The sequence below is a fragment of the Schistocerca americana genome, chromosome 10 (assembly GCF_021461395.2).
Source record: "Schistocerca americana isolate TAMUIC-IGC-003095 chromosome 10, iqSchAmer2.1, whole genome shotgun sequence".
NCBI lineage: Eukaryota > Metazoa > Arthropoda > Insecta > Orthoptera > Acrididae > Schistocerca > Schistocerca americana.
Window position 1 is genome coordinate 143,339,705 of NC_060128.1, and position 23,974 is coordinate 143,363,678.

Sequence of the window (23,974 nt, forward strand, 5' to 3'; positions counted from 1 at the left end):
ATACGCAGGATTGTACGCTGACTGACGCCGGATATTGCTGATAACCGGCGCGTACTGCAGTGTGGAGTTTTCACAAACGATGCCACAATTACTGTTGCAGTCACCTGGCTAGTGGCTGTTATTGGAAGTCCACTGCATGGCTTGTCCACCACAGAACCCAATGCACGAAATTTGTCAAATAACTTGGATACTGTCATGTGCGAAATGACATTTCTCTCAGGATACCGATCCTTGAAGACAGCAGCAATCTCTCACGTACTTCGGCCCCCACTCATTAACAACGTCCTCAGTGGTATTGTAGCGGGAAGGAAGCGACTCTGCCTTACTTCTCTGGTTTCTGTATCACTGACCTGGTGTCTCGCTGCTTCGGTAGTTCGTCCCTCGTCGCACAGGAGTAGCGCTCAGGCGCCAGGTTCCATGTAGGTTATGGTTCAAATGGTTCTGAGCACTATGGCAGTTCACTTCTGAGGTCATCAGTTTCCTAGAACGTAGACCTATTTAAACCTAACTAACCTAAGGACATCACACACGTCCATGTCCGAGGCAGGATTCGAACCTGCGACCGTAGCAATCGCGCGGTTCCGGACTGAAGCGCCTAGAAACGCTCGGCCACCACGGCCGGCAATGTAGGTGATCCTGCTGAAGTGGAGTGTTTCGGGATGCCAGTTGTTAAATGTCAACGACTATTTGTACTATACACTTTTTAATAAATAATATACTCTGACACACACATCACCGAATTTGCAATATGGCGCCTCTGGGCTACGCCGTGATATTCAACCCTTTAGAACACATTAACAGAGTTCTTCCTTTCCATACTCTTGATAGACACTGCCCAAAACCCGTAGCGTTCGGATAACTAATACCTCCACTTTATATCTTGTTTAAGAGCTGAAATATTTACTCGCGATCGTTCTTTAGCGTCGCCCCGGTTACTCGACCGTGCGTTTTGAGTGGCGCCTCGATACTAACACGCGCTGTCTCCCCGAAGAACAAGCGAGACTCCCCCCCCCCCCCTTTCTCCCTCAGCCAATAAGGACACTTCTCTCCTTTCCTACATGTATATATACCGGGTGATCAAAACGTCAGTATAAATTTGGAAACTGAATAAATCACGGAATAATGTAGATAGAGAGGTACAAATTGACACACATGCTTGGAATGACATGTGGTTTTATTAGAACCAAAAAATACAAAAGTTCAAAAAATGTCCGACAGATGGAGCTTCATCCGATCAGAATAGCAATAATTAGCATAACAAAGTAAGACAAAGCAAAGATGATCTTCTTTACAGGAAATGCTCAATATGTCCACCATCATTCCTCAACAATAGCTGTAGTAGAGGAATAACGTTGTGAACAGCACTGTAAAGCATGTCCGGAGTTATGGTGAGGCATTGGCGTCGGATGTTGTCTTTCAGCATCCCTAGAGATGTCGATCGATCACGATACACTTGCGACTTCAGGTAACCCCAAAGCCAATAATCCTGCGGACTGAGGTCTAGGGACCTGGGAGGCCAAGCATGACGAAAGTAGCGGCTGAGCATACGATCATCACCAAACGACGCGCGCAAGAGATCTTTCACGCGTCTAGCAATACGGGGTGGAGCGCCATCCTGCACAAACATCGTACGTTCCAGCAGGTGTTTATCAGCTAGGCTGGTTCAAAATGGTTCAAATGGCTCTGAGCACTATGGGACTCAACTGCTGAGGTCATTAGTCCCCTAGAACTTAGAACTAGTTAAACCTAACTAACCTAAGGACATCACAAGCATCCATGCCCGAGGCAGGATTCGAACCTGCGACCGTAGCGGTCTTGCGGTTCCAGACTGCAGCGCCTTTAACCGCACGGCCACTTCGGCCGGCAGCTAGGCTGGGGATGATGCGATTCTGTAACATGTCGGCATACCTCTCACCCGTCAAGGTAGCAGTTACAAAACCAGAATCACGCATTTCCTCGAAGAAAAAAGGCCCGATAACGGTAGATGTGGTAAATACAACCCTTACCGTGACTTTCTCGTCGTGCAATGGAGTTTCCACGACAGTTATAGGATTTTCGGTAGCCTAAATTCTGCAGTCGTGGGCGTTGACAGACCCTCGGAGCGTGAAATGAGCTTCCTCGGTCCACAACATGTTACTCAACCAATCGTCATCTTTCGCCATCTTTTGAAACGCCGTCACCACAAATGACCTCTGCTTCACTAAATCGCCAGGTAACAGTTCATGATGCCTATGGATTTTGTACGGATAGCATCGGAGGGTACGCCTAAGTGCCAACCAAACAGTAGTGTATGGAATGCCGGTGCGACGTGCGACTGCACGAGCACTGACTTCCCCGTGCATAGACGAACCCGCTACAGTCTCCATTTCTTCCTGAACTGTCTCAGCAGCATTACGCCTTGTGCTCGGTCGGCCACTACGGGGTCTATCGTCTAAAGAACCCGTGGCTTCGAACTTCGAAATCATTCTCGCCACAGCTGCATTTCTCAACGGACCTTTATCCGTTCAAATCCCCTTTCTCTGGCGATAGGATCGTAACGCTGAACTAGCACATTCCCCATTCTGATAATACAGCTTCACTAAAAGCACCTTTTCAGGTAACGTCAACATGCTGCGACTGCTGGCGCATCTGATTCTCTCTCTCATTACAGCTCCTTCTATACACAATTGTCATGAGCAGTCACTGACAGTTTGCTGTCCAGCGCCATCTGTCGGACATCTTGTGAACTTTTTTTTTTTTTTTTTTTTTAGTTCTAATAAAATCCCATGTCACATTCCAAGCATGTGTCTCAAATTTTACCAGCCAATGGGCGTTCAGATCGCTGTTGCCAGGCGGATCTCACGTTTGCGGACGTTGTGACGGAAGTTTATCTCGGAACACTCTCAGATTGTAAGATCCTACTCCCGAATAATCGGATCTTGTCCCTACTAAGGTTGCACAACATTGCCTCCTATGATTTCATCACTAATGCTCCTTGCTGACGCTTAATTGTCAAATGTACATGTAACCTGGCTGCTACAGAGTATTCCCGATCGCATAAATGTGCCTAATACTTGGCTTAAACACGTGAAGGGAATGCACTTATGCATTACACGTTCCTGGTGTGCAGGTGTTGTTGTCGATTGCCTGCAACAGTAAACAGAATTGGTCATCTAACTGCAATTTCAAACTTAAACAGATGCACAAATGAAGATGTCTTAAAACAGATTTCACGTGTGTATTCCTAAGAAAGGGGCAGTTCAAAATGACACCCTTCCCACTTGAAACACTCGACGCAAATGCAAGATGGTGGATTTCATGATGGCAACAGCCCTCGACATAGCTCCTGTAAGTTGCGCCCCCGCCTACAGTGTCTCCATATCGTTATGAGCCCTCACAGCATTCTATTTTTATAGGGGTGTAGCCAGACTTTTGTCTCACATTTTACTTCAGTTCGGTTAGAGTCGTTCCGGCAGGGATTGTAAGGAGAAGCTTAGATTAATTATTGCAAAAAATGGTTCAAATGGCTCTAAGCGCTATGGGACTTAACATGGGAGGTCATCAGTCCCCTATACAAGGTGCATTCAAGTTCTAAGGCCTCCGACTTTTTTTCTATTTAACTACTCACCCGAAATCGATGAAACTGGCGTTACTTCTCGACGTAATCGCCCTGCAGACGTACACATTTTTCACAACGCTGACGCCATGATTCCATAGCAGCGGCGAAGGCTTCTTTAGGAGTCTGTTTTGACCACTGGAAAATCGCTGAGGCATTAGCAGCACGGCTGGTGAATGTGCGGCCACGGAGTGTGTCTTTCATTGTTGGAAAAAGCCAAAAGTCACTAGGAGCCAGGTCAGGTGAGTAGGGAGCATGAGGAATCACCTCAAAGTTATCACGAAGAAACTGTTGCGTAACGTTAGCTCGATGTGCGGGTGCGTTGTCTTGGTGAAACAGCACACGCGCAGCCCTTGCCGGACGTTTTTGTTGCAGTGCAGGAAGGAATTTGTTCTTCAAAGCATTTTCATAGGATGCACCTGTTACCGTAGTACCCTTTGGAACGCAATAGGTAAGGATTACGCCCTCGCTGTCCCAGAACATGGACACCATCATTTTTTCAGCACTGGTGGTTACCCGAAATTTTTTTGGTGGCGGTTAATCTGTGTGCTTCCATTGAGCTGACTGGCGTGTTGTTTCTGGATTGAAAAATGGCATCCACGTCTCATCCATTGTCACAACTGACAAAAAGAAAGTCCCATTCATGCTGTCGTTGCGCGTCAACATTGCTCGGTAACATGCCACACGGGCAGCCGTGTCGTCGTCCGTCAGCATTCGTGGCACCCACCTGGATGACACTTTTCGCATTTTCAGGTCGTCATGCAGGATTGCGTGCACAGAAGCCACAGAAATGCCAACTCTGGAGGCGATCTGTTCAACAGTCATTCGGCGATCCCCCAAAACAATTCTCTCCACTTTCTCGATCGTGTCGTCAGACCGGCTTGTGCGAGCCCGAGGTTCTTTCGGTTTGTTGTCACACAATGTTCTGCCTTCATTAAACTGTCGCACCCATGAACGCACTTTCGACACATCCATAACTCCATCACCACATGTCTCCTTCAACTGTTGATGAATTTAAATTGGTTTCACATCATGCAAATTCAGAAAACGAATGATTGCACGCTGTTCAAGTAAGGAAAACGTCGCCATTTTAAGCATTTAAAACAGTTCTCATTCTCGCCGCTGGCGGTAAAATTCCATCTGCCGTACGGTGCTGCCATCTCTGGGACGTAGTGACAATGAACGCCGCCTCATTTTAAAACAATGCACATGTTTCTATCTCTTTCCGGTCCGGAGAAAAAAAATCGGAGGCCTTAGAACTTGAATGCACTTCATACTTAGAACTACTTAAACCTAATTATACTATTATTTAAACTAGTTGTCACTTGAGAGGCAACAGGCTGCAGGGCTCCCGCCACCAATAAACCAATGGCAGCCAGCGCTGTCGGCTGCCACTGCGTTGCCACTTCGCTCTGCTGAGCTGACTAAGGTATTGTGCCACCCAGTCCTCGGCGAACCGTTGTAGACGTGCGGGTGAGAGATTTGAGTGACTCGTAGCTTCGCGTGTTTACGATGTCTGACGAAAGCAGTCGCAAGAGCGGGAAGGGAGGCCGAGACTGCACACTCCTCGGAAACCTCCAAAAAGTGGCGGACATGGCGTCGTTATACGCAGCCAGGCGCGTGAATATGTGTGTTTCTTAAGGGAGTATTTTGAGAGAGGGAGGGATGCGGGAGGGCCTCTCGTTCCTTTGGATAAGGTGGTGGAGCAAACTGCAGCTGCTCTCCAAGTTAGCGAACGATCAGTAATAAGAATCTGCAAGGAGAAATTCACGAAAGAAGGCTGAAGTGAATCATCTAAATTGGAGACACCTGGGAAAAAGAGGTGACTAGAGAAGAGGGTCACAAAACTTGACTCTTTTCACGAAGATACCGTTCGTCGTCAAATATACGCATTTTATTCGAGGAAGGAGTATCCAACACTCAAAAAACTACATGCTATGCTCACAGCGGCTGACCTGTTTCAGGGTGGTAAATCGTCTTTGTTACGAGTCGTGAAAATGTTAGGATTCCGCTATAAATCCATCTCTGGCAGAAAGTTACTAATGGAACGCCAAGATATCGCAGCCTGGCGATGCCGCTTTCTTAGAGAATTAGTGGGGACAAATTTTGATGATATCGTTTGGCTTGATGAAACGTGGGTGAATGCAGGACACAGTTAAAAAAAAGGCTGGACAGACGGTACCATCAGCTGTAGTATGGCAGCTCCGATCGGCAGAGGAAAAAGGATAACTGTAGCACATGCCGGAAATTCATTAGGTTTCATTCCAAATTGTCTGCTGCTATTCGCCGGCGGCGGTGGTCTAGCGGTTCTAGGCGCTCAGTCAGGAACCGCACGACTGCTACGGTCGCAGGTTCGAATCCTGCCTCAGGCATGGATATGTGTGATGTCCTTAGGTTAGTTAGGTTTACGTAGTTCTAAGTTCTAGGGGACTTATGACCACTGCAGTTGAGTCCCATAGTGCTCAGAGCCATTTTTTTTTTTTTTTTTTTTTTGCTGCTATTCAGTTCAAATAAGACCTCCGACTACCACGAAGAGATGAACCACAATACTTTTGCGAAATGGTTTGAAGACTGTGTGGTCCAGAATTTAACAAAAAACTCTATCATTGTTATGGATGACGCCCCTTATCACTCAGTAATACAAGGTAAAGCACCCACAAAGGCAACGAGGAAAAACGACATTGTTAGCTGGTTACAGAAACATAAGGTACAGTTCGACAGTAATTTGACAAGGGCAGAATTATTAGAACTTGTATCGCAACACAAGCCAAAGAACCCGATATACACTCCTGGAAATTGAAATAAGAACACCGTGAATTCATTGTCCCAGGAAGGGGAAACTTTATTGACACATTCCTGGGGTCAGATACATCACATGATCACACTGACAGAATCACAGGCACATAGACACAGGCAACAGAGCACGCACAATGTCGGCACTAGTACAGTGTATATCCACCTTTCGCAGCAATGCAGGCTGCTATTCTCCCATGGAGACGATCGTAGAGATGCTGGATGTAGTCCTGTGGAACGGCTTGCCATGCCATTTCCACCTGGCGCCTCAGTTGAACCAGCGTTCGTGCTGGACGTGCAGACCGCGTGAGACGACGCTTCATCCAGTCCCAAACATGCTCAATGGGGGACAGATCCGGAGATCTTGCTGGCCAGGGTAGTTGACTTACACCTTCTAGAGCACGTTGGGTGGCACGGGATACATGCGGACGTGCATTGTCCTGTTGGAACAGCAAGTTCCCTTGCCGGTCTAGGAATGGTAGAACGATGGGTTCGATGACGGTTTGGATGTACCGTGCACTATTCAGTGTCCCCTCGACGATCACCAGTGGTGTACGGCCAGTGTAGGAGATCGCTCCCCACACCATGATGCCGGGTGTTGGCCCTGTGTGCCTCGGTCGTATGCAGTCCTGATTGTGGCGCTCACCTGCACGGCGCCAAACACGCATACGACCATCATTGGCACCAAGGCAGAAGCGACTCTCATCGCTGAAGACGACACGTCTCCATTCGTCCCTCCATTCACGCCTGTCGCGACACCACTGGAGGCGGGCTGCACGATGTTGGTGCGTGAGCGGAAAACGGCCTAACGGTGTGCGGGACCGTAGCCCAGCTTCATGGAGACGGTTGCGAATGGTCCTCGCCGATACCCCAGGAGCAACAGTGTCCCTAATTTGCTGGGAAGTGGCGGTGCGGTCCCCTACGGCACTGCGTAGGATCCTACGGTCTTGGCGTGCATCCGTGCGTCGCTGCGGTCCGGTCCCAGGTCGACGGGCACGTGCACCTTCCACCGACCACTGGCGACAACATCGATGTACTGTGGAGACCTCACGCCCCACGTGTTGAGCAATTCGGCGGTACGTCCACACGGCCTCCCGCATACCCACTATACGCCCTCGCTCAAAGTCCGTCAGCTGCACATACGGTTCACGTCCACGCTGTCGCGGCATGCTACCAGTGTTAAAGACTGCGATGGAGCTCCGTATGCCACGGCAAACTGGCTGACACTGACGGCGGCGGTGCACAAATGCTGCGCAGCTAGCGCCATTCGACGGCCAACACCACGGTTCCTGGTGTGTCCGCTGTGCCGTGCGTGTGATCATTGCTTGTACAGCCCTCTCGCAGTGTCCGGAGCAAGTATGGTGGGTCTGACACACCGGCGTCAATGTGTTCTTTTTTCCATTTCCAGGAGTGTACATTTTGGATGAAGTAGAAAAAAATAAGGGCATAAAGTGCTTAGATTGCCTCCTTACCATTGCCATTTCAACGCAATGGAGCTGTTTTGAGCTCAGGTTAAACGGCATATAGCTGTAGAAAATAAGAAATTCACATTAACCGAAGTGGAATGCCTTTTGAAAGAGGCAGTAAAATTCTGACATCGAAAGACTGGCAGAAGGTAGCGCATCACGTGAAAGGAGTGACACAGGACGCATGGAACAATGAAGGTTGTTGTTGTTGTTGTTGTTGTTGTGGTCTTCAGCCCTGAGACTGGTTTGATGCAGCTGTCCATGCCACTCTATCCTGTGCAAGCTTCTTCATCTCCCAGTACCTACTGCAACCTACGTCCTTCTGAATCTGCTTAGTGTATTCATCTCTTGGTCTCCCTCTATGATTTTTACCCTCCACGCTGCCCTCCAATGCTAAATTGGTGATCCCTTGATGCCTCAAAACGTGTCCTACCAACCGATCCCTTCTTCTAGTCAAGCTGTGCCACAAACTTCTCTTCTCCCCAATCCTATTCAATACCTCCTCATTACTTACGTGATCTACCCACCTTATCTTCAGCATTCGTCTGTAGCACCACATTTCGAAAGCTTCTATTCTCTTCTTGTCCAAACTATTTATCGTCCACGTTTCACTTCCATACATGGCTGCACTCCATACAAATACTTTCAGAAACGCCTTCCTGACATTTAAATCTATACTCGATGTTAACAAATTTCTCTTCTTCAGAAACGCTTTCCTTGCCATTGCCAATCTACATTCTATATCCTCTCTACTTCGACCATCATCAGTTATTTTGCTCCCCAAATAGCAAAATTCATTTACTACTTTAAGTGTCTCATTTCCTAATCTAATTCCCTCAGCATCACTCGACTTAATTCGATTACATTCCATTATCCTCGTTTTGCTTTTGTTGATGTTCATCTTATATCCTCCTTTCAAGACACTGTCCAGTCCATTCAACTGCTCTTCCAAGTCCTTTGCTGTCTCTGACAGAATTACAATGTCATCGGCGAACCTCAAAGTTTTTATTTCTTCTCCCTGGATTTTAATACCTACTCCGAATTTTTCTTTTGTTTCCTTTACTGCTTGCTCAATATACAGATTGAATAACATCGGGGATAGCCTATAACCCTGTCTCACTCCCTTCCCAACCACTGCTTCCCTTTCATGTCCCTCGACTCTTATAACTGCCATCTACTTTCTGTACAAATTGTAAATAGCCTTTCGCTCCCTGTATTTTACCCCTGACACCTTCAGAATTTGAAAGAGAGTATTCCAATCAGCATTGTCAAAAGCTTTCTCTAAGTCTACAAATGCTAGAAAGGTAGGTTTGCCTTTCCTTAATCTTTCTTCTAAGATAAGTCGTAGGGTCAGTATTGCCTCACGTGTTCCAACATTTCTACGGAATCCAAACTGTTCTTCCCCGAGGTCGGCTTCTATCAGTTTTTCCATTCGTCTGTAAAGAATTCGCGTTAGTATTTTGCAGCTGTGACTTATTAAACTGCCGGCCGTGGTGGCCAAGCGGTTAAAGGCGCTACAGTCTGGAACCGCGCGACCGCTACGGTCGCATGTTCGAATCCTGCCTCGGGCATGGATGTGCGATGTCCTTAGGTTAGTTAGGTTTAAGTAGTTCTAAGTTCTAGGGGACTGATGACCTTAGAAGTTAAGTCCCATAGTGCTCAGAGCCATTTGAACCATTTATTAAACTGATAGTTTGGTAATTTTCACATCTGTCAACACCTGCTTTCTTTGGGATTGGAATTATTATATTCTTCTTGAAGTCTGAGGGTATTTCGCCTGTCTCATACATCTTGCTCACCAGATGGTAGAGTTTTGTCAGGACTGGCTCTCCCAAGGCCGTCAGTAGTTTTAATGGGATGTTGTCTACTCCAGGTATCTTACAACAAAGTCTCGAAGACTTGATTATGTCTGTCAATGCGAGCAGCGACGCGGATAGTTCCACTGACTCTGACTCTGAATTAAGCGGTGTTTTCGCATTGTCTGATTAGTGTGTTGTGTACTGACTGCCATTAAATAATGTGTTTGTGAATTTATTTCGATTAATTCTTATTCTTGTTGTGAGACTAAAAAATACTGTTTGGCCAGCTCTCGTCATCTCCGTACGGTAAGTTAGACTGAATTTTAATTCTATTTCATTTTGTATACACACTAAGATGTTATTCAATGTGTGCAATAGTTTTCGAGATTTGCAATCTAAAGTAGAAAACTTTTCCGCATGCGAAAATTTCTCACACTTCAGTAGTTAATGTAACAACGGCCCTAATTAAAATTAAGAAAAGATATTTCATATGCTTATAGATACCACTGAGACCGATACTGTGCGTAAATTTCAAAATATTGACTTAATATTTATAGGAGATAGAGATTTTAAACTTCATATTTGTTTCGAGTCCAGTACTGATAGGGTTGCTTAAAAACGCTGTTTTCAGAAATTTATATACAGGAAACGTAATGCACTACGAAAACTTTTAAGGATTCTTTGCCGACTGCATTATTTTGGTCATGAATAGAAAAAAATATTTTGCTGTGACACCAATAGTTTTTCAGTAATGACGTGATAAGTTAGCTATTTGCGAAATCGAGAATTTAAATGGTTTCAAACAAATTAACTTAACTCTTGTCCTAATTAAAATTAAGAATAGATAATTGACAAATTGAGAGACATTGTAAAGATATACGTCATATGTGGCTTTGAAATTTTTTACTTACTTTTTGTAGAAGATACAGGCTTTAAAACGATTTTCTATCGCCGGGGGTAGCGATGCGCTGAGGCGGCTGCCTCCAGCCAGTGCTTGACGTGGCAACGCCGCAACTTCGCAACTCAAACGTCAAGTGACAACTACTTTAAATCAGACTGTAACCTGACATCACACATATCCATGCCCGAGGCAGGATTCGAACCTGCGACCGTAGCAGCAGTACGGTTTCGGACTGAAGCGCCTAGAACCGCTCGGCCAGAGCGGCCGGCAATTACTGCACGTGCGGCGGCATTTAAACAACCATTCTTCCCGCTCTCCAAATGTGAATGGTACGGGAAAAGTCGTAATAACTGGTACAATGGAACACACTCTCTGTCATGCATTTCACTGTTTTACAGAGTATACATGCAGCTGCTTTTTTGTTTTCAAAAACTTTTGATATTGTCGGTTTGACGCAATTTTTTGCGCTGCTCCAGAGCTGCAACTTTCCACTTATTTTCAGTTTTTGAATATTTTATGCTGTACTGTAAGTGGTGTTTTATGCGAAAAACCGTAAACCGCGAAGCCGTCAAAAAGCTTTCTGCGGTGCGCTGCTATACCGAAATGACTGCCCACTTCAGGTGTTTCATTAAATTTTTTTCTCTATAAATTACGATTAGAGGAGGTCGTGTTTCCACCGAGGCTGCATATTATCTGGATAAGAGGCTTTATTCACAGCTATTGGCCAATTTCAACATATCGCTCTTTTTATTGAGTACATGTACCTCAAACAACTCTACACATACTTCAAATAAGTCTAAACTTGTAGTAGAACGCTTATCACAACTAAGACGCCGGCCGGTGTGGCCGAGCGGTTCTAGGCGCTACAGTCACGAACCGCGCGACCGCTACGGTCGCAGGTTCGAACCCTGCCTCGGGCATGGATGTGTGTGATGTCCTTAGGTTAGTTAGGTTTAAGTAGTTCTACGTTCTAGGGGACTCATGACCTCAGGTGTTAAGTCCCATAGTGCCCAGAGCCATTTGAACAACTAAGACAAACTACATAACACCATTAAAGGATCACTTTTTCGAAACCCCGTCATCATTTCCCATTGTGACGAATAAATTTTAAATTTGGCTCAAAGGTGCCTCCAACCTTCCTGTGTAATATACTTAAATGGATATGGTGTCTGTTCTTTCGGACATGTCCTGTATCCGTCTAGAACGAAATTAGAATTAATTTAATACCTGAAGCTGCTGACGAGCGTTGATATATATCAACGGGGACAGGTGGAAAATCTGTGCCCCGACCGGGACTCGAACCCGGGACCTCCTGTTTACATGGCAGACGCTCTATCCATCTGAGCCACCGAGGGCACAGAGTATAGTGCGACTGCAGGGACTATCTCGCGCACGCATCCCGCGAGACCCGCATTCTCACCTTGTATGTGCACACACTACATTCGTAGTGTCCCACCCCAACACACTCATTACTCGTGGAAGACATTCTTACCAACTCCGTAAGAGTTCGGGTAATATGTGTGCATCCGCACAGAAGAAGGAGGTCATGGCCGGCATTGCCAGTGCTATATACTTATATGGATATGGTGTCTGTTCTTTCGGACATATCAGAACTATATACTTATGTGGATATGGTGTCTGTTCTTTCGGACATGTCCGAATTAATAGATACCATATCCATGTAAGTATATAGTTCTGGCAATACCGGCCATGACCTTCTTCTTCTGTGGGATGCACACATATTCCCCGAACTCGTACGGGGCTTGGTAAGAATGTCTTCCACGAGTAGTGAGTGTGATGGGGTGGGACACTGCGAATATAGTGTGTGGACATACAAGGTGAGAATGTGGGTCTCGCAGGAGGCGCACGCGAGATAGTCCCTGCAGTCGCACTATCCTCTGTGCCCACAGTGACTCAGATGGATAGAGCGTCTGCCGTGCAAGCAGGAGATCCCGTGTTCGAATCCCGGTCGGGGCACTTTACCTTTCCCCGTTGATGTATATCAACGCCCGTCAGCAGCTGAAGGTATTAAATTAATTCTAATTTCCTTTGTAATTGAGCAAAAGGCGCTTCAAACGGCAAGGTGTCAACACATACGTAAAAAGGCTACAGTTCAGAAGTTCATGTGAGGTCTGAGATGGGCTAATGATGGCAGGTTGGCATCAAATTTCACCACAATTGTAGCCAACGCCATTGCGGACGTCTCACACTACGCAAAGGTCCTCACACTCCCACTTACCCACGTTTCACTCCTTCTTTTGAGGCCTCCCTGATGGATGTTAGCCGGCCGGAGTGGCCGAGCGGTTCTAGGCGCTTCAGTCTGGAACCTCGCTACCGCTATGGTCGGAGGTTCCAATCTTGCCTCAGGCATGGATGTGTGCGACCGCTACGGTCACAGGTTCGAATCCTGCCTCGGTCATGGATGTATGTGATGTCCTTAGGTTAGTTAGCTTTAAGTAGTTCTAAGTTGTAGGAGATGATGACCTCAGATGGTAAGTCCCATAGTGCTCAGAGCCATTTGAAACATTTTTTTATGGATGTTAGAACCGCGACGTCCTGCTCTGAAATCACGCTGTTTACTTGTGTGTGACTGACGAAAATGTCTCAGACAAATCGCCACTCAGAATCTACACGAGAATGTCTCAGGGGGTGGCACAAAGGGCGTCGATGAAACCACCCCTTCCCTTGAGTTGTTGATTCCCACACATTCACAACAAAACGACAGTTCCTAATACAATGAGCAATAGAACAAATTTCCGGTCAATCTTTGACAATGCTGACATTTTACAGACGCTTTTACCTTTCTCTAAAGACATCATAGGCCAATAATCACCTGCAATATGATCCCACCCCTCTGAAGGGTAATGCGACAGCAATTTTTGCTCTGGCGTGCAGTATGGAACCACAAAGGACCATTCAAAACCATTCTACGACATTTGAACACGATCGGATATAGCAAATTGCGCTTATACTTTTTTAGCTCTCCTGATTTGCTGCCTCATGTGGCGTGATCACAGCGGGGTGAAACATTGACACAAGCGTGAATAAATCGGCAGTGGGTCCCTCCAGGGCCCCACTTCGACAAGATTATCACCGCCACAGAGAAGACCGGTGACAGTGTGTCCTAGGTGCCTATAGGTAGGCAACCCCTTGACAGTGCTCTGCTCTGGCACGCATGATACTTCAAAGCTGTGCAGATACATGACACTGTATTTTTCACCATGACCGCCAAGTCTCTCTAGACAACATTCCGAACGATCCACCAAATGTACAATTCCTCGACCAAAGAAATCCTCTCCTTGGTAATAGAAGCATTCGAGAACTGCCCTGTGAACATCCTCATAGTTGCGAAATTTCTTTCCAACCAGATGTTCATTCAGATTTCCCAAAGATGGAAATTGCATGGTGCAAGATCTGTGCTTACCAATTATCATAGCCCATGTCTGTGTGGCATTAGCCAAATCATCATCATCATTTTCTGTGGCCTTTGTCCCACCCATCGCTGGGTCGGCCTTGTTACTATGGGTTTGGCTATATCAGTGTCAGAGGGTGGCCAGATGCCCTTCCTGTCGCCACTCCATACCCCTGGGACTGAATTAGTGTACCCCAGCTGTCTGCATCGAGTGTAATCCATGAAACAGTGCAAACGTTTTCAAATGTATGCGAGTCATGTAGCTGAGGCAGACCGTGGGGACCAGACCGCTATTCACCTAGTTGAATGTGGAAAACCGCATTAAAACCACATCCAGGCTGGCCAGCACAATGGCCCTCGTCGTTAATCCACCGGGCCGATTCGATCCGGGGCCAGCGTGCCTACCTGAGTCCAGGAAGCAGCGCATTAATGCTCTCAGCTAACCTGGTTGGTAGCGGTCTTCGCTAAAAGTTGCAGCCATTTCACTATGGCTGGACACCAGACTTTCACGGTGATCTGTGTGCAGTTTAGACGTTTTGTCGACAAGAAGAATACTGTCCTACATTCTAAACTTTGGGATATGTTTCCAGTTGCTGCCACATTTCACGCACTTACTGCTGGCAACTGTTATAAGTACTGCAGCAGAACCGTGTCTGAAGAAAATTGGGAACACGTACTCTCTTATGATAACATGCCAGTCAGTATGTATTCTACGGGCATTCAGGCACCAAAGTGATGAGTCATGGGATTCTTCCCAGCCTCACTCCCAACCCCTATCCCTATCCTCTGATAAAGGCCAATTGCTCTATGAATAAATTGGCAGGAAACTCAAATTTTGGCGGTGAATTCAAAAAATAGCCCAATTGCGCTAGTGTTTCCTGTGGAAGGAGGGTTGTTGTCCTAAGTATAAACTGATAAGAAATTCTAAATGCATTGTTGTGCTGGCTGACCTGGAATATTCCGATGGGCTCTATGACATCACAATCGAGCTCGGATCTGTTGGGCTATATATAACAGTGTACAATTCCAATACACTGCTCCAGGGGTACAAAACAGTCTGTGACGTCACAATCTGGCTCAGACCTGTCAGGCTATATATAACAGTGTGGAATACTGGCATACTAATCCAGATTTTAGATATTGGCTTATTCCTTATATAACATAATCATTTAAGCACTCTAAGTTTAAGTTTGGAATGTCATACAGTATAGACCTGTCTGCTGACCTAGTCGACATGCTTCTCCAAGCTTGCTCAGTGGTGTTTGGTCACTGCTTCTCCTAATTTTAAGTTTGGATCTATCCACTCGCATCTTTATTTAAACAAACACTGGGGCTGAGAAGGGCACTTTGCCCACCACCACTCCCCAGCGCCAGCGTGTGTCTCCACTGCTCACATCGAGCTGGGTCCACTTTGCCCAAGCCCAGTCCCCTTTTAACAGTACAGTTTAAACAATTCACCCCTCCACAGCAGCTGCCATTTGTTCAAAATATTGTAGAAATCCACTTACCGCAGTTTAAAATAAAGTTGATATCAATGCTACCACCCGGCTGGAGACCCGAGAAACCTCCATCAATGGGAACTCTGTTGATTGTCACTATAGAGCACTCATCCTAAGTTTAAAACCGATTACACCGCAGATGCAGCCTGTATGGTTGTCAGTATCATGCTCAGTAGGAATGGGAGAGGTATCCACTTGCATCTTTATTAAAATAAACACCACACGGAGGAGGATTTCTTCTGCATGCATTGTGAGGTTTAGTGTCTCTGTACCACTGTCAGTCGGCCAATGTTGCCATGCAGCGCTGGACTGCCGCTGCCGCCACCATCATAGACTGTACAGTGTTGTGTAACACTCCAAGGACGTCTTCGAACTGTTGACAAACCCTGGCTCCGAATGCTGCGGAGTGTACAATGTACTGCTACGGACTCACCTGCCTCCACCTACTAGTATGGAGCAGCGGTGCCACATCATACAGTGAGGAATGCAAGACAGCATCTCTCATCTACATGGTCCTGCAGACTGCTCGCTCAGAGCTTGCCACACTGTGCATGACATCACACGGTTCAGCATAAGTAACAAACCGTGATGCTCCCGCTTTCCCCAAAACAGAATGGGTAAGAGCATCTGATACTCTGTCATACAGTTTGAAGGCTGAAATCTGCATTGGAAACTGGGGCCATTTTGTAACAGAATTCCTTAGCTTCATCTACCTTGTAATCACCAATCCTGATGCATATGTCTCCCTATGGTGGACATATACATCAAAGCATCAAATTTAGTTAAATACCCAGCAAATGACACATGACAACAACAACTTAACAATTTCACATCTAAAAGGCCATGTCGCTATGTGTTTTACAGTACATAGTATCAGACGTCTCCATATGATTTATAAATGGCGACAGGTGGCATGCGTACAGCAACTCACTGCATGTTGACATCATTTTTATGGTGAAATAAACGAATAATGTGTCTAAATCGATGAAATTTCCACCAAAAAATGTTGTAGTCTTTTGCTTTCAAAATTAATATTGTATCGGCAACACAGAATTGTGCATTGAAAACAGTAAATACACACACACACACACACACACACACACACACACACACACACACACACATGTGTGTGTGTGTGTGCCAAGGCATGCTTGACAAATATGTTAAACAGTCAGACGACATGGTCGGAAGTCAATGCAACTACATGCATGTACACACCATGTGTGGATACATAAATGAATAAAGTTGTGATTGTCTCTGACAGGCAGATCTGCAACAACAGTGCATTAGTGTTGTTCATGTTTTGTCTTTCTGCCAGGCCCGGTAGGGTATGTCATGTGCATGAACAGTGTCAGATGTTGAGTGATCACTATGAAGGATAAGGGGATGCCTTGTACTCATGTGAGACAGCTTTATCAGCACCCGACGGAGTTTGAAACAAGCTTCATTGTCAGTCTCCATTTGGCCACCTGGCTGATGCTAAACAGAGGACAGAATACACATGTACCACAATTCTTCGTCCTCTCCCACAGGTACATCATAACGTGATAATTCAATGGGTATTTACTGTTTTTATCGAAAAATTCAGTGTTATCTATACAATATTCATTTTGAAAGCACAAGACTTCACCTTCTTTAGGTGAAAATTTCATCCATTTAGATACGCTATTCGTTTATTTCACCATAAAACAGACATGAAAATTCAGTGACTTGCTGTATGTATACCACCGTCGCCATTTAGAAATCCTATGGAGACATCTTAAGTTAAATATGCACTGTAAAACACAAAGCAAGGTAACCTCTCAGATGCGAAATTCCTTTATTTTGTTGCTGTCAATTTTATTTTCTGTGTGGGATATTACATTCGACTCTTCGACATATGTGTCCATCGTAGGGAGAGAGGGATCGATTTGACCCAGAAATTCTCAGGTGTGTGTGTGTGTGTGTGTGTGTGTGTGTGTGTGTGTGTGTGTGTGTGTGTGTGTGTTGTGCGCGCTCACTCTCTATGAGATGCTGATGCTGAAAAACAGTATTTTACAATTAAGTTAAAAGAATTTATCAAAACAGTTCCCTCGACCACTGTATCCATGCAGCTCCTGGGGCACAGCCATTAATACATTGACGGGCATAAAGGGCCGTTGGACTATTTGAAGACCATTTTAACCTCAATTTTGTTCGCTGAAGTCACCAACATTTTTAGTTCGAATTTCTGATTACCAAAATTATCTACATGTTTTAGTTTTTGTAAACTGACAACATTTTTGCTAGGCTACATGTCTTCATTTTTTTAAAATTAGCGGAGTGGTGCAGTTGTCACAAGAAAGAGTTTTCACTAGAAACTTCTTATGAATTTTCATTTAAATATTAGTGCTGTTTCAATGTTCACGCCAAAACAAATAGGAGTACGCACTCTTCGCCCCACCCCCCTTCCCCCTCTCACCCACATGTCCCAGATAATGGTTACGCTTTTGTTATTGGGTACAGCAACAGAGGTCATGTTTCCTAGGTTTTTCACATTTCATTTCCATGGTAATTTTTGTTTGCTTTCTACATTTCTTCTTTTGGACGTCAGAAGGCCCCTCGTCCTCAGTGGCTTTGCTCCAGTTGCCCCAGTCTTATTGGAATCACATTTGGGACGACAACGGTCCAACCCCGCGTCCAGCCATCCCGATTTAGGTTTTCTGTGATTTCCCTAAATCGCTTCAGGCAAATGCCGGAATGGGTACGACCTACTTCCTTCCCCATTCTTACCTAATTCGATGGCACCAATGACCTCGCTGTTTGGTCCCATCCCCCAACCGACCAACCCAGTCCTGCCCTGTTCAAATGGTTCAAATGGCTCTGAGCACTACGGGACTTAACATCTTAGGTCATCAGTCCCCTAGAACTTAGAACTATTTAAACCTAACTAACCTAAGGACATCACACACATCGATGCCCGAGGCAGGATTCGAACCTGCGACCGTAGCGGTCGCATACATCCATGCCTGAGGCAGGATTGGAACCTCCGACCATAGCGGTAGCGAGGTTCCAGACTGAAGCGCCTAGAACCGCTCGGCCACATCAGCCGGCCACTATGCCCTGTCCGAAAGGTCAATGAGTAGTTAGAAGAGTACGTGAGCACGCGTGGCCAGGCTACAGTGTTCTAGGGTGCCGGCAGGTACGCATCGGCTGTTTGGTCCCTTCCTCCAACCGACCAACCCAGTCTTACTATGCCCTGTTCACTTGGTTGAAATGGCTCTGAGCACTATGGGACTTAACATCTGAGGTCATCAGTGCCCTAGAACTTAGATCTACTTAAACCTAACTAACCTAAGGACATCACACACATCCATGCCCGAGGTAGGATTCGAACCTGCGACCGTAGCGGTCGCATACATCCATGCCTGAGGCAGGATTGGAACCTCCGACCATAGCGGTAGCGAGGTTCCAGACTGAAGCGCCTAGAACCGCTCGGCCACATCAGCCGGCCACTATGCCCTGTCCGAAAGGTCAATGAGTAGTTAGAAGAGTACGTGAGCACGCGTGGCCAGGCTACAGTGTTCTAGGGTGCCGGCAGGTACGCATCGGCTGTTTGGTCCCTTCCTCCAACCGACCAACCCAGTCTTACTATGCCCTGTTCACTTGGTTGAAATGGCTCTGAGCACTATGGGACTTAACATCTGAGGTCATCAGTGCCCTAGAACTTAGATCTACTTAAACCTAACTAACCTAAGGACATCACACACATCCATGCCCGAGGTAGGATTCGAACCTGCGACCGTAGCGGTCGCATACATCCATGCCTGAGGCAGGATTGGAACCTCCGACCATAGCGGTAGCGAGGTTCCAGACTGAAGCGCCTAGAACCGCTCGGCCACATCAGCCGGCCACTATGCCCTGTCCGAAAGGTCAATGAGTAGTTAGAAGAGTACGTGAGCACGCGTGGCCAGGCTACAGTGTTCTAGGGTGCCGGCAGGTACGCATCGGCTGTTTGGTCCCTTCCTCCAACCGACCAACCCAGTCTTACTATGCCCTGTTCACTTGGTTGAAATGGCTCTGAGCACTATGGGACTTAACATCTGAGGTCATCAGTGCCCTAGAACTTAGATCTACTTAAACCTAACTAACCTAAGGACATCACACACATCCATGCCCGAGGTAGGATTCGAACCTGCGACCGTAGCGGTCGCATACATCCATGCCTGAGGCAGGATTGGAACCTCCGACCATAGCGGTAGCGAGGTTCCAGACTGAAGCGCCTAGAACCGCTCGGCCACATCAGCCGGCCACTATGCCCTGTCCGAAAGGTCAATGAGTAGTTAGAAGAGTACGTGAGCACGCGTGGCCAGGCTACAGTGTTCTAGGGTGCCGGCAGGTACGCATCGGCTGTTTGGTCCCTTCCTCCAACCGACCAACCCAGTCTTACTATGCCCTGTTCACTTGGTTGAAATGGCTCTGAGCACTATGGGACTTAACATCTGAGGTCATCAGTGCCCTAGAACTTAGATCTACTTAAACCTAACTAACCTAAGGACATCACACACATCCATGCCCGAGGTAGGATTCGAACCTGCGACCGTAGCGGTCGCATACATCCATGCCTGAGGCAGGATTGGAACCTCCGACCATAGCGGTAGCGAGGTTCCAGACTGAAGCGCCTAGAACCGCTCGGCCACATCAGCCGGCCACTATGCCCTGTCCGAAAGGTCAATGAGTAGTTAGAAGAGTACGTGAGCACGCGTGGCCAGGCTACAGTGTTCTAGGGTGCCGGCAGGTACGCATCGGCTGTTTGGTCCCTTCCTCCAACCGACCAACCCAGTCTTACTATGCCCTGTTCACTTGGTTGAAATGGCTCTGAGCACTATGGGACTTAACATCTGAGGTCATCAGTGCCCTAGAACTTAGATCTACTTAAACCTAACTAACCTAAGGACATCACACACATCCATGCCCGAGGTAGGATTCGAACCTGCGACCGTAGCAGCAGCGCGGTTCCAGATTCAAGCGCCTAGAACCGCTCGGCCACATTGGCTGGCTACTATGCCCTGTCCAAAAGGTCAATGAGTAGTTTGTGTTTGGTCCCTTCCCCCAACCGATCAACCCAGTCTTACTACGCCCTGTTCAAATGGTTCAAATGGCTCTGAGCACTATGGGACTTAACATCTGAGGGCATCGGTCCCCTGGAACTCAGAATTACTTATACCTAACTAACCCAAGGACATCACACACATCCATGCCCGAGGCAGAATTCAAACCTGCGACCGTAGCAGCAGCGCGGTTCTGGTCTGAAGCGCCTAGAACTGCTTGGCCACATCGGCTGGCTACTCTGCCCTGTCCAAAAGGTCAACAAGTAGTTTTTATTTGGTTCCTTCCCCCAACTGGCCTACCCAGTCTTACCATGCCCTGTTCAAATGGTTCATATGGCTCTGAGCACTATGGGAATTTACATCTGAGGTCATCAGTCCCCTAGAACTCAGAATTACTTATACCTAACTAACCTAAGGACATCACACACATCCATGCCCGAGGTAGGATTCGAATCTGCGACCGTAGCAGCAGTGCGGTTCCAGATTCAAGCGCCTAGAACCGCTCAGCTACATTGGCTGGCTACTATGCCCTGTCCATAAGGTCAATGAGTAGTTTGTGTTCATGTGGTTCAAATGGCTCTGAGCACTATGGGACTTAACATCTGAGGGCATCGGTCTCCTAGAACTCAGAATTACTTATACCTAACTAACCTAAGGACATCACACACATCCATGCCCGAGGCAGGATTCAAACCTGCGACCGTAGCAGCAGCGCGGTTCAAACGAGTAGTTAGCAGAGTACGTGAGCATGCGTGGCCAGGCTACAGTGCTGTGGGGTGCCGGCAGGTACGCGTCGGCAGCGTGCGCGTACCGCTTCCTGCGCGACCGCCACGAGGACCAGTGCGTGGTGGTGTCGGGCGAGAGCGGCGCGGGCAAGACGGAGGCGGCGCGCCTCGTGCTGGCCTTCCTCTGCGTGCCCTTCCACCAGCCGCGCCACGGCCGCCACCACCACCAGCACCACGCGCACCAGCACCAGCACCACGCGCCGCACCACCCGCACACGCCCACGCACGCGCCCTCGCCCGCGACTGCGGGGGCATCAGCGTCGGCGTCGGCGTCGGCGGCGGCGACGGCGGCGGCGGCGGCAGCCTCCGCGGCGGCCATCAGGGAGAGGCTAGTCCAGTCGGCGCCGCTGCTCGAAGGTACAGTGCGCGCAGAAAGGCCTGCCCGCTTGACGCGAAGGTGTGGAGAGAGCAGTAGTAGTGGGGGTAACAAACAGTTTTGATCAGCTGTGGATTTCCTTCGAATGCTATGCTCGTTATGAAACTACTCCTATAAGTAGAATGCGCTATTTGTCATTGACAACAAGTGTCTGTTTTTCATTTGAATGTTCTTACAAAGACTATAGCCTGCTTTAAATGTCTGTATATCTAACTTGATGCTCTTCTCATAACATGATTCTATGTCTACATTGTACGAGGGCTGTCCAGAAAGTAATTTCCGACTGATCGCGAAATGGAAACCACAGTAAAAATCAGCAATGTTTTATTTGTAATACTTAGCTACACCGTCCAGCTACTTCTCTACGTAGTCGCAGTTCTGACTTGGACGTTTGTCGTAGCGTTGTACCAACTTTCCAATACCCACATCACAGAAGGCAGCCGCCAGTGCTTTTCACCAATTCTCTACGCTGGCCTACAGCTCCTTGTCAGTGCCAAAATGCAGTCTTCATAGCCAGCGGTTCATGTGAGGAGAGATGAAACTCAGAGGGAGAAAATTACGGGCTGTATTGTGGGTAATCAAACATTTCCAATCTTCATTACCCCTGCAGAATGTGGCTGAGAATTGTCTTGAAGAAGAAATCGCTCGACAGTTATGTAATGTTGGCTGCATAGCTTCAGGCGAAATTTCTCACCAGGCCCTCGTACTTGGCGGGAGACACTATTTTCTAGACATCTTTACTCGCTCACTGTGAGCTCAGAAATGAGAAGAGCGACGTGATGCTGTCTAGGGTCATACTAGAGACACTGCCCAACACATTTGTGCAAAGCTTTATCGGATTTTCATAGTAGTATCCATTTCGTGACCAATCGGAACTTACTTTCTGGACACCCCTCGTATATGTTAGACTCAACTAGTACGCAAATATTTGATCAACTGCGGAAATTCTTTAAAGCTTTCTCCTCGTAAAGCTTACAATGCTATTTCGTTTCAGAAAATTGTGTTAGGACCACACACAAACTGCCTAACACCGTCATCTTACCCCGACAAACGTCAGGCTTCAGTAAAACTACGGCTTTGTCAGTCTAATAACATATGTCTGTGGTAAGGTGGAATTTTTGGTGGTGGTAAGTGTCTATGGGACCAAACTGCTGAGGTCATCGGTTCCTAGGCTTACCACACTGCTTAATCTAACTTTACGCTAAGGACAACATGCCCGAGGGAGGACTCGAACCTCCGACGGGAGGAGCCGCGCGAACCGTGCAAGGCGCTCTAAACCACGTGGCCATCCCGCACTCTATGGTGCAATCCGCACACGACAAAATATTTAAAACTTTACTAACAATGATTAAAAGTAAGTTCTGATTATTGTCAAAAAAGACTGTACAGCATAAAAAGACTGCAACAATTATGAAATTCACTCATTACCAAAATTACAGACAGTTAAATCAACTGCATTATTTGTGACTTAATGAATGCAAAGAGATCAATGAAATCTAGTAGGCAGAACAGAGCGGATCAGGTTATAGTTGTGAAACGGGCCAAAATCAGCTACTGTCAGTTGCACAAAACATACAAACTTAATCACACATGCCCTTAAAAGCATTCAAAGACAATACGGCTGAAGGCCCGAACAGAAGTTATTAAAATTTCCTTAAGGAATACACACGGCTGAAGGTCTTAGTTACAAAATTTTACATAAAACTCGGCTGAAGGCGACACACTGGATACAGAAGAACTGAGGGCTTAAGGCCTAAATAACAAAAATTTCAGATAGGGAAGAAATTTTTAAAAGGTTTTAAACAAGTGACTTTTCAAATTTTAATTTAAGATGGCTGAAGGCCTTATCTTAAGATATTTCAGGTAAAGTTCGGCTGAAGGCCACATACTGAAAATAGAACAACTTAAGGCTTAAGGCCTGGATAACAAGAACTTCAGATAGAAAAAAATATTTTCAAAGTTTTAAACAAGTGATTTTTCAAATTTTAATTTAAGGCAGCTGAAGGCGTTATCTTAAAATATTTCACATAAAGTTCGGCTCAAGACCCCATACTGAACATAGAACAACTCAAGGCTTAAGGCCTGGATAATAATAAGGATTTCCAATGGGCAAAATCCCCTTTTTTTTAAAAAAAATAGTTTAAGCAAGAATCTTCCAAGTTTTAATTTAAGGTGGCTGAAGGCCTTATCCTAACAAATGGCTCTGAGCACTATGGGACTTAACTGCTGAGGTCATCAGTCGCCTAGAACTTAGAACTAATTAAACTTAACTAATCTAA

General features: G+C 46.6%; 1 protein-coding gene and 1 non-coding gene across 2 annotated transcripts in view; one reads left to right on the forward strand and one right to left on the reverse strand.

Moving 5' to 3' along the window:
- The window catches only part of LOC124552612 (unconventional myosin-Ia), a 730,641-nt gene that overhangs the window by 432,413 nt on the left and 274,254 nt on the right, over positions 1-23,974 (forward strand). The window contains exons 4-5 of the mRNA XM_047126936.1: positions 21,321-21,443; positions 21,594-21,676. Of these exons, the coding sequence (XP_046982892.1) occupies positions 21,321-21,443; positions 21,594-21,676 (206 nt within the window). The remainder of the gene's footprint in view (positions 1-21,320; positions 21,444-21,593; positions 21,677-23,974) is intronic.
- Trnat-ugu lies at positions 11,836-11,910 on the reverse strand. The gene has a single exon. It is a non-coding gene; the product is annotated as a tRNA-Thr (tRNA).